The 12,082-nt window shown below is 32.0% G+C and overlaps 1 protein-coding gene across 1 annotated transcript; it reads left to right on the top strand.

Annotated features, from left to right (window-relative positions):
* The first annotated feature begins 8,568 nt into the window (after nucleotides 1-8,568).
* On the top strand, nucleotides 8,569-11,655 carry LOC140051957 (chondroitin proteoglycan 2-like). The gene is made up of 4 exons (XM_072097314.1): nucleotides 8,569-8,770; nucleotides 9,678-9,791; nucleotides 9,896-10,009; nucleotides 10,205-11,655. The coding sequence occupies exons 1-4, from the start codon at nucleotides 8,569-8,571 to the stop codon at nucleotides 11,653-11,655; spliced, it is 1,881 nt and encodes a 626-aa protein (XP_071953415.1).
* Nucleotides 11,656-12,082: the final 427 nt, after the last annotated feature.

Raw genomic sequence — 12,082 nt, 5'->3', positions numbered from 1 at the left:
TTACCAATTCAAAAGCTAAATTACCAAAGATTATACCATCTTGATTATTCCGCTAATTCCATATTATGTGGTGTTGTGGTGACCTAGTTTGCTGGCAGACCAGAAAATTTGCAATTTTTCAACCCATAAAAACAATTATATTTATTCCATAATTCTTATCGCTCATTTAGTGCTTTCCTAGCAGCATGACTATGTGACTTTGATTTTATATTTTCTTTTTCGTTGTGTTTGTTTAATTTGTTGATTTGTATTATATTTTGTAAAATGTATCTTTTGCCTGAATAAATAATACTAATAAGGTTTATTTTCCTTTAAATAGCCAAGAAGGAACCATGGCTAAAATACTTGGTACACAAATATAATCTATATAAAAAACTATATAACGACATTAGTATAAATAAATATACATCCATAGAATAAAAATTTAACTTCAACCTAAATACATGCTTATTTAAAGAAAAACGTTTTGAAGAGGATAATATAAAGGATAAGTTTTTTAAATTGGACAAAAACAATTTTTATTTACTTTATTAAATATATGTTTGTGTTTAATATTCTTTGTTTTCGGTTCCCGTCGATACTCGTCGTGTTACAAAACACAACTTTCCTTTTTTGCAAAGTTTAGCATGCGCTGTACGTATACCTTTGCTGTCACAAACGTACGCTGAATCAATATATATCAAAAGTGAATATCCCTTTCCAAGAAAAGTTCAGAATAAATGTAATTACAATAGTATCAATATGGCTAACAGTTAAGACATTGTTAATGACGCACGGAATTTTCTCGGTCATTCAGCTGCAGGAATTTCGGGTAAAATACTGAACATTATGTGATAAAATAGATCTGGTAGGAGCATTTTAATGGGCAATGAAACAATCAACAATACATATTTAGGCCTACAACATGAAAACCAGAAAATAGTTAATAATACTCTCCCTGATATAAAATCATTGAATATAGGTCATTATTTCAATCAGACATAATATTCAGCATTCAGCATACAGCGTAACCCAGGTGAAACCGCGTTTTTGACAGGTATTTCGAACATCCGGGAACTTATTGGGTTAAGATACGCTAAAAATTGACCTAAGGTTTGAAACGGACCTAGCTTCAAGTTAAATAACAATAATAGTATAACGAACGAAGGTTATTAGACCTACGCAATTATATACTGAGCTGACGTTTGAAAATGGAACATTGCTGTCCTTAATATGTTATTTTTTTTATTCAATCAAAACCAACAGCGATAATTACCGCCACTAACAGGTTTGATACAAACAAAGCCACGACTGTTTAAAGCACCTTGATTGGTCCTAACATTGATCAAGGGCTTCTAATACATATCACAAAAAGTTTAAATTTCGTGTTATGGAGTTTTATATTGTATTAATTAATTATGTAACTAAACTGGTTACTAGGCCTACCAACAGAAAGAGTTCCCATACTTGTTAGCGTTGACTGATAGCCTATTCCATTCTGTATTTAGTGTATTACAGAAGATTAAACTGTAATAAACTGTAAAGTAATTTAATTAAAGCAGAATAATAAAATATCAAGTGTGAAAGGGTTATTAATATATTCCCATTGCTTTATCCGTTGGATGGAATGCAAATGAGTTACTAGAAACACCACATAGAATTACCTAGAATCGTCATCAATAATTCACGCTATTGAAAATGCAACCGGAAAGATTTTAATCCAAATAAAATTTATTAAAAACGAGAAAAATATCGTCTGCCTGACCTTCTCTTGAGTTAGATTGAAGTGTTTTAAACAAAAGTAAATCAGTCAATGTGTTCCTTTAAATAAGAATTTTCTAAAGAATTCCATACAAAATCTTTAAAAAAAAAACAATACATTCTGGATCTAATTGTCTCACTTTTAACATAGTTCGTTAACCAACAGCTTAATGTCTGCCTACGCATTCTCTCCAGCAAGATTTAACAGTAGTAGGCCTACGATGCTGTGGGTGAGAGGAGTGGATATTCAATCGGAGAAAAATAAACTATGATCTAATTGTCCTTTTTATTTATCAGGTAACTCAAGTTAGGGTGTCGGTTGAGTCTTATTCTTGCTGACATTCTTTATATAGGCCTATCTATAATATTATAAATAAAGATTTATCAATTATAATAATATAATAATAATTCAAATTAAATTATAAAAGATACTTGTAACTGAGTACTATAAACTTTACTGAACAGTTCAAAATGCAACTCTTATTAATATTTTGCATTATATAGGCTATACAGTATTTTATAAATTCAAAGGCAAATTACTGAAAAAAAATGGCAATGCTGTGAGAATCAGTGGCTGGATCTCAATTTGTGGAGATACAAACTAAATAAGCAAACTAGAATTTAATTCGTCACTTTGACGAATTATAGGTGATCATTTTTATCATTTTAATAAAATTAGCATTTTTTAAACATGCATGTACGTTAACATACGATCGTTAAAAGTTGATGTACGCCATCTTATGACATGATTGCATATACACTTATAGTGCTGAGTTCTACCTATGTGTCATACAATATGTACAGTAGTGTAGCATAGGTAAAATTACGGGACTCATATCGTGTTCTAATTTTTTGGTATGATGGAATTTTCAAAATAAACTCGAAGATGACGATTTCGAAAGATAATGAATTGAGCAAATAAATATAAGGATTGGAAGAAAATTTGACACGTAGAAGCGCAATGCGCGGTCTTTGAAATTTGTATAACTTTGACTAAAGAAATTTAAAAACTACTTTTTAACTTCAACTGGCCATATGATAACATCACAACATCCGATAGGCTTAATTTTAATATGAATTCATATCTACATTTTATCAGCTTTCATAATAAGTTATAATCTTCAAGGTCACCTTTAATTCTGAAGAGCTATAAGATATTCAAATGTATGGTGTAGCTGAAATTACACGACCTAGGTTATTCAAGTTTTTACGCGTGATGACGTCATCAAAATAAAAATGTTGACAACTCATTAGAAGAATAATTAATTGAGCAAGCACATACTAAAAGTTGTGCAAAAATCGGGCTCAAATAACTGAGATGCGCTCTATTGAATGTGATAACCCACACAAAAAAAAAAAATTCCTAATTTTTTAATTCAAGTGGCCATTTGATGACGTCATACCATTTTGTACGTGTAATGTGTATATACATTTGTATCTACAACTTATTGGCTTCCATAATAAGTTAAAAAAATTGGGGGTCATCTGCCATTCTGAAGAGTTATATTCATTTTAAAAAGTCCTTATTTTTTACCATTTTTAGCACTTTTGTACAATTAGTGTGCGCATTTTGTCATTTTAACGTGCTCGTATAGCGTTATTTTAAGTCGGAATGGACTCAAAATTGGTGAATGTACTAAGGATTGTGAGTAGAATGTGATTTATACATCAAATTTGATTTTTTACGCATTTTAAGAATCGTGCGCACAAAAACGCATTTTTGTGCAGTAATTTTTTGAAACGCGCAAATGGCCTAATTCATGCTCTAAATTGATCAAAACCTAATTTTGCGCGTTTTAAATTTTTAACGCGCGATTTCACGTGCATGACCTTGAAACGCGCAACTTTTTATTTGCTAATATTTTTACCCTTGACCTGAAGTTTACCTGTAGTGAATTTCATTAATATGTCATAATGAATTATGGAGATATGATTGATAATGTGATTTCACAAAATGGCGTATAAATGACGTCACGGATGAGTGATCACGCTGGAAAGCTGATTAGGATTAAGTTATATTATTTGAAAGATATTCTGAAATTTTGGTAATCATTGACATTAAACTTTTTGAGATAATTGTTACACAAAATAGTGTACAGAAACAATAAAAAGAAAAAAAAAAGAAAAACTAGAATTTAATTCGTCACTTTGACGAATTATAGGTGATCATTTTTATCATTTTAATGAAATTAACATTTTTTAAACATGCATGTACGTTAACATGCGATCGTAAAAAGTTGATGTACGCCATCCTATGACATGATGCATATACACTTATAGTGCTGAGTTGTACCTATTATGTGTCCGAGTGTCATATACAATATCTACAGTATATACTGTATATCTATATACAGTGTAGCATAGGTGAAATTATGGGACCCACATCATGTTCTAATTTTTTGGTATGATGGAATTATCGTAATAAACTCGAAGATGACAATTTCGAAAGATAATGAATTGAGCAAATAAATATACGGATTGGAAGAGAATTTGACACGTAGAAGCGCAATGCGCGCTCTTTGAAATTTGTATAAATTTGACGAAAGAGAGAAAAAAACTACTTTTTAACTTCAACTGACCATTTCATAATGTCACAACATCCGATAGGCCTAATTTTTATATGAATTCATATCTACATTTCATCAGCTTTTATAATAAATTATAATCTTCAAGGTCACCTTTAATTCTGAAGAGCTGTAAGATATTCAAATGTATGGTGTAGCTGAAAATACACGACCTAGGTTATTCAGGTTTTTACGCATGATGCCGTCATCAAAATGAAAATGTTGACAACTCATGAGAAAGTTAATTAATTGAGCAAGCACATACTAAAATTTGTGCAAAAATTGGGTTTAAATAACGGAGATGCGCTCTATTGAATGTGATAACCCACACAAAAAGATAAAAATTACTAATTTTTTAATTCAAGTGGCCTTTTGATGACGTCATATCATTTTGTACGTCTAATATGTATATACATTTATATCTCATATAATTAATTTATATAACTCATTTGCTTTCATATTAAGTTAAAAAAATTGGGGGTCATCTTCCATTCTGAAGAATTATATTCATTTTAAAAAGGGCCTACTTTTTACCATTTTTAGCACTTTTGTACAATTAATGTGCGCATTTTGTCATTTTTAACGTGCTCGTATAGCGTTATTTTAGGTCTAAATGGACTAAAAAACGGTGAATGTACTAAGGATGGTGCGTAAAATGGGATTTATACATCAAATTTTATTTTTTTACGCTTTTTAAGTAACGTGGGCGCAAAAACGTGTTTTTGCGCAGTAATTTTTAGGAACACGCAAATGGCCTAATTCATGCCCTAAATTGATCAAAACTCAATTTTGAGCTTTTTAAATTTAAATACGCAATTTCACGTGGATGACCTTGTAACACGTAAGTTTTTATTTGATAATGTTTTTACCCTTCACCTGAACTTTACGTATAGTGAATTTTATTGATATGTAATAAAGAGTTATCGAGATATGATTGATAGTGTAATTTCACAAAATCGCGTATTAATGACATCACGGTTGAGTGATCACGCTGAAAAGCTTATTATGGCTAAGTTAAAGTATTTGAAAGACATTGTGAATTTTTGTGATCGTTGCCTTTCAACTTTTTGCGATATTTGTTACACAAATTTGTACAGAGAGAAATAAATAATAAGAAAGAGAAGAATAAAGATTTCATACAATAACAATAGGTGATCATTTTATTCTAAATGATCACCTAATAATAATAAAGATTTCATACAATAACAATAGGTGATCATTTTATTCTAAATGATCACCTAAATATGCTCTAAATCACAACGATAAAGTAAAACAGCCAGGAAAAGTTGCAGTGTATTATATGTATATACTTACTTATAGTAATGTACGGTTAGCGGCATATCATAAAGTTCAATGTTATGCCAACATTTTTACAGATTATGTTTTAAACGGTTAATATAATCTCTTGAATTATGTTAAAGAAGGTTAACAGTTCAATATTTTAAACTTTGTCTTGCCTTTCAGTGGTTTTATTTCCGTAGAAAGCATCAAATACACTACATATAATAATCCAACGTAATACATTTTTTTTTAAATTTTATTTATTTTATGTCTTTAGGCAATGTGGCCAAGGATTACCAATAGTGAATTAATCACTGTCCTATCAGATAGGTGGTAATCCCCCTGATACAGGGGCTATTGTGTGAACCAGTTCACCGGGGTAACCCCCTACTCTTTTTCGAATAATGAACTGGGTTCTTTAAAGTACACACAGGTTATAGCTGTGTACACTGGACCTACGGTTTATAGTCCTTATCCGAGAAGACTTGTTCCACCACCAGAACTAGGAGCGAGTCGGCCTCGAACCCTTGCCGATGTTGTTGTTGGCTCTTTAGGTACGGTAAACGGCGCCCCTGCCTTACTATACATCGACTGGAGTGTTTATATAGGCCTATGGCTTAGGCCTATTTATGACACAAATATGTCTTGGCTTACTTTTCTCCACAAATGTTTAGTTTACAAACAGTATACCACATTAATTTATGATTTTAATCGACTTTTACTATATAATAGGTAACTTTTTACTTTCTTTTTTTCAATTTTATTTTTCGTGAATAGTTCGATTCTCTCGGTTTGCTAGAGAACAACCAAGCCTGGAATGAATTTACACGCTGGTCCGTACAGTCATTTATTGAACATTTTGGTGTGGCTTTATGTTTTTGGGTGTGTGGAGGGCAAATAAATGTTTGTAAATAGGATGCTCATGTGATCCTACAACCTCACAACCTATCTAGGTTGAACTGACCTTACGCTATGCTGGAAACATATTTCAAGTAATACTTTTCGACATATATTAATAATACTTTGATTAAACACCAGACGTTGCGATTTTGTTTAGACATAATTGTTTTTATTCTGGTGTATTCTAAACTCAAGTGCTAGTTAGTTAGAAGACTCATTGACCCAATTATTCTAAACAACCCTTATTAACTAGAGTCACAGTACAACACCTACGCTGTCGATAAACAAAGGTGTTATCGATCTTTAAATTCCACAAGTTTACGTGTTAAGTGTGTTTTAATACTATTTTAAACTATGATCTTTCTAGAAGTTCAAGAAATGTAATGATTTAAATTGTACAGATAATTTAAATAATAATACAATTATTCATGAATGCATTACCCGCCATTGGAGCATGCTTGTCACAGTATAATCATTTCGTCAAAACTCCATAACGGTGATCTCGTGTTTTGAAAAAAAATTGTTTAATTTAAGCTTCAAAGCTCATTCTATTCTAGCTAAAAATTTAAACTAATGAATATTCATATTATTTCCTCCTCATGCATCGATTATATTTGTGAGAATCTCATTCAAGAAATATGAATATGCATGCGCAATACCTAACGCCCCTTTTTCTTCGCAAATTAATTCGTCCAATGGAAAACAGGTTTTACAAATAGCAACTTGAAGTTTATTCCGAAGATTAAATTTAATATCATGTTTCAGCAATATGAATATACCGCATTATAACGTTAATGCTTACATTTCACACAATAATAATGGGCCAAAACTTAGCGTGTTTTGAATACGAAATGGTTCGAATAAAGTTCATTTAACCACCACAATAATTAATATAACGTCATATTACAATAGAATTAAGTTTATGGTGTTAGTGTTCCAATGAATGTGTAAATACTACAGTATCAGCCCAAACTGTAATAGAATAAATCTTAATTAGATAATAATTGTTGTCTTCTTTGTTTCTAACTTATTATATCCACCGTCTATTCATAAAGATTGACACTTCTTTCTGCATGTTTTACTTTATCGTTTTGTTTTCATTTAGCTTCTTCCCATTTTATTTCTATCTCCACTGCGATCTACACACCCATAGGCCTATCATTGTTGCAAATGTATATACAAAAAATAACTCCATTTGCTGTTTATTCAATGTATTTAGGATGCTCTAATTCATTTGACTTTATTTTCTTATATATTAGCTATCAAAACTAGTCTAAATCTGGTTATCTAAGCAGGATACCTACATTGTCTTATTTTGAAGAATATTTTTCTATTTATAACTCTTTCAACAAGTTCTAAGAACCATATAATCTCTTCATGGATGAAAAATATGTAATAAACAAAAAACCTTGGCACATTTAATCTGATAAGTAGTATTTTTTGATGAATTTGTCATCCCACTTTGACAGAGTATGTACTCAACAAATTATTGAACAAAAAACGCAACCTTTTGAAGTAGCTTACAAAAAATGGTTATAAGTAAAGTGGAAAACATTGTTCTACCTCAATTTCATAACGGCTGTTTCTCATGTTACTGTTAGATTTCTTTCTATTCAAATAGGCCTATATAGTTCCAAATGTTTAACATTATCTACTTGTTGCTCCTATTACCAGGGCTGGTGCAATCAAAAAAACTACCATCGACCTCTGGATCTTATGGAAATCGTAAGTAAAAAATTGTACTCTTTTTTTACTCTGTCAAATAAAAGTTATCTTCTTCAACATTTATTGATTTGATATATTTGCATCGCAGTATAGTTACATTACACAGAAAAAACCATTAAAAAGGTAGTAAATTGATGTTTCTTTTATAATATATAATACAACAATATTAACATTCAAACGTCTTATTCACCAAATATCAAAATTCTTTTTTTTATTATTAAATCTCCTTTATTTATATAATTTAAAAAACTTAACTACATCAGGTAAAACCAGGAAGCAGACAAGAACCACCTGACAGAGAGATGCATGAACTTTATCCGTAAATTAATTATAAAGAATTTGGTCAACTTATACGCGTATGGATATTGGTGGTCTTAAATATCCTGTTTCTATGAGGAATTTCAAGCCACGCAATCACAAAATTAATTTTTGTCTTTTCATGTTTGAAGAACGGCAATGTGATCAAAATATATGTCAAAATGGGGCAGAGTGTGTTGTCCAGAATGGAAACGTATGGTGTAATTGCTTACTTGGTTACCAGGGAAAATGGTGTGAACAAGGTAATGAATAAAAAACGTGAACAAAAGTAAGACAAACTTTCGACTTAAACCTGCTGATAACTATACGACTGTGCTATTGACTTGGTAATTTCCACGGGTAAGTTGGTTCTTTACCCGCCACAGAGCGACGACTGTGTCCTTTAAATTACCTAAGGTATGAACGGGCTTCATGTGCCTCAATACAGAATTTGAAAAATTAACATTCATACTTAGATTCGTTGTCATATACTCAAATGAATAACCAACTGTACTGTAGGCCTACTACGTACATGTGGAAGTTCAGATATAATATGATATATATATATATATATATAAATCGTGGTGAATTTAACGCAGACCATGAAAGCGAAAGTGCTCGATACAAAATGTAGAGCCAAATATAAATAAATGAAAGACGCTAGTAAATTACCAACTGAACATTTTATTGCACTACAGGCTGTTTCATGAGTATGAACTCAATCTTCATGTGTTTGGCTCTGAATGATAGTCACAAGTGAATACAAAAAGCTATAATGAAGTCTTAAGGCAAACTGTTTATGTGAACAATAGTATGCTAATTAGCAAGTACAACACATCTCTATTTCCTGGACAGTCTATTATTATTGTTATTGTTATTGTTATTGTTAGCCTGTAGTGCAATAAAATGTTCAGTTGGTAATTTACTAGCGTCTTTCATATATATATATATATATATATATATATATATATATATATATATATATATATATATATATATATATATATATATATATATATATATATATATATATATATATATATATATATTTGTATATAATACAATTTAAGGAAGAACAAATAAAAATTTGACATAATAACATTATAACAGTGTGCCAAATTTGTTAAACAATTTTATTTAACTTAGGCTTATACTTATTAAAATTTACAGCGATAGATGAATGCTACAGTATGCCATGTCAACATGGAGGCATTTGTCAAGACGAGATCAATGGATATCGTTGTATTTGCCGTAACGGGTATAAAGGTGTCAATTGTGAACGAGGTAAGAATCCTTTATGGAAGGCTAACAATATCTGAATCGATCAAGTCATATTATGACTTAATAATTTATATACAACTAAAGTACAGAAATGTAATTATCTTTAGAAACTAACGAATGCCGAAGTTCACCTTGTCTAAATGGGGGTTACTGTATTGACCAGTTCAACGGTTACACTTGTGTGTGTACTAAAAAGTATACTGGGCCAAACTGTGAAATTGGTAAGTTTTGTGTGCAATTAAATGGCCCAAATAAGTGGCGACTACTTCTAGTAAAGGAAAACCTAACCTTAACAATAATGTGTATAATATAATATGGTAATTTCACAGAAAAAGATAATAAACAACTTAAATTCAATAAGGAGCCGTGAAGTTATAAAGAAATGACATTAAACAGGTTTTTCTATTTTGTCATAGTTTTGACAGGAAAGAAGAATTTTTGCAAATGGAAAAAGGATGGTAATTATCGAAACCCGGAAAGCTGCTCCAGCTTCATTCAGTGTAGCGGAGGCCGACTCGTTGTACAGCATTGTCCAGGTAAACTGGCCTATAATGAACATACAGACGCATGTGACTACCCTGGCAAAATCAAAGACTGCCGATTACACTCGAACTTTTGCTACAGAAAGAAGGACGGAAATTACAGAGATCCTACAGAATGCAAAAGGTTCTACCAGTGCGCCGGTGGGGAGGACTTTATACAATATTGTCAAAAAGGTCTGGTTTACAATCAGTATGAAGACAGATGCGACTATCCATACAACGTGCCGGAGTGTAGATATACTCAGGGGACCGATGGCCGATTCTGCACAAATCGTCCTGACGGAAATTACAGACATCCTGATGATTGTAAGAGGTTCTTCACCTGCGTGTCACACATACGATACGTGTTCAGGTGTCCGTTAGGTCTATTTTATAATCAAAATATTGGAGTCTGCGATTGGCCATTCAATGTACCAGAATGCTCGTGTACTAACTGTGGCATCTGCTCAAAATCATCCACAAACTTGCATCCACATCCATCAGACTGCAAGAAGTTCTATCAATGCTCGAATGGAAACATTCTAACAAAATCTTGTCCCTCTGGCTTGGTATTCGTTGCCTCCAAAAGAAGATGTGACTACCCACCGTCATCCGGTGCCTGCTCTGCATTAAAAGGGAATGGGTTTTGTCACGGTAAGTTTAACGGACTCTACAGAGATTCAGAAGATTGTGGTCGATTTTATCAATGTTCTAATGGTATTCCTTATCACTTTACATGCCCCTCTGGTCTTGTGTACAACGAACCAACAAAAAGATGCGACTATCCGCAGTACGTATATACATGTAATGCACCTGTAGGAGTCCATAACCCTTTTTGTGATAGAAAACCAAACGGTCTTTACCGAGACCCAAGTGATTGTAACAAGTTCTTTAGCTGTCATGGACATATTTCATATCATCTATCTTGCGCTGAAGGCCTTGCGTTTGATGAAAAGCGGTTAAAATGTAGAGGAAGCCATCATATCTTTGGATGTACGCCACAAGAACCCAATATATGTGCTGGTCGTGGCAATGGTGTGTTTAAAGATCCAAAGTCTTGCACAAGGTTTTACATATGTAAGGATGGGATGCAGTTTTCCCGTAAATGCTACAACGGGTATGCCTACAGATCGGAGACAAAGAAGTGCGAACCAAAATCACAAGTTCCCGGATGCAACTATGACGAAACATGTACAGGTAAACCAGACGGTAATTATCCTCACCCACGTGACCAAAGAAAATATATTTACTGCAGCTCTGGTTTTGGTTATAAACATTCATGTGAAGAAGGAATGGTATACAGTGACAGAACTAAACGTTGTGAACCATGTGTTGAAGAAGAGTAGAAAAAATATACAAATCCAATTGTACATCCATGAACTTGGGTATGACTAATTGGTAAAATCTCACATTTTGAAACACTGCCGGAAAATGGTTCAGTACGAGCCATGTGCACAGTATCAATCAATCAAAATAAGTTGATTCTTTAAAAAAAGTCACAAAAAAGAAGATGATAATAGTAAAATAAAAATTAGTATAAGTTGACCTATTAATATTCATGTTTAAAAGAAACAATATACAATATGTTAAATTTAAAAAAATTAACATTGATTTAACGTGGATAAACACTTTAGTCTATGGTATCCACAATGCCTGTACGATTATATTATATATTTAAAACATTCTACTCACAAAGTATTTTAAACGTTCATGGATTTAAGTTCAGTTTTTTTAAATGACTAATAACTTATAGCAGGCTAAACCAATGTAGAG

Source organism: Antedon mediterranea, chromosome 6 (assembly GCF_964355755.1).
Source record: "Antedon mediterranea chromosome 6, ecAntMedi1.1, whole genome shotgun sequence".
In the NCBI taxonomy this organism is placed as follows: domain Eukaryota; kingdom Metazoa; phylum Echinodermata; class Crinoidea; order Comatulida; family Antedonidae; genus Antedon; species Antedon mediterranea.
Note: the sequence above shows the minus strand (reverse complement) of the source record. Positions and strands in the feature narration are given on the sequence as shown.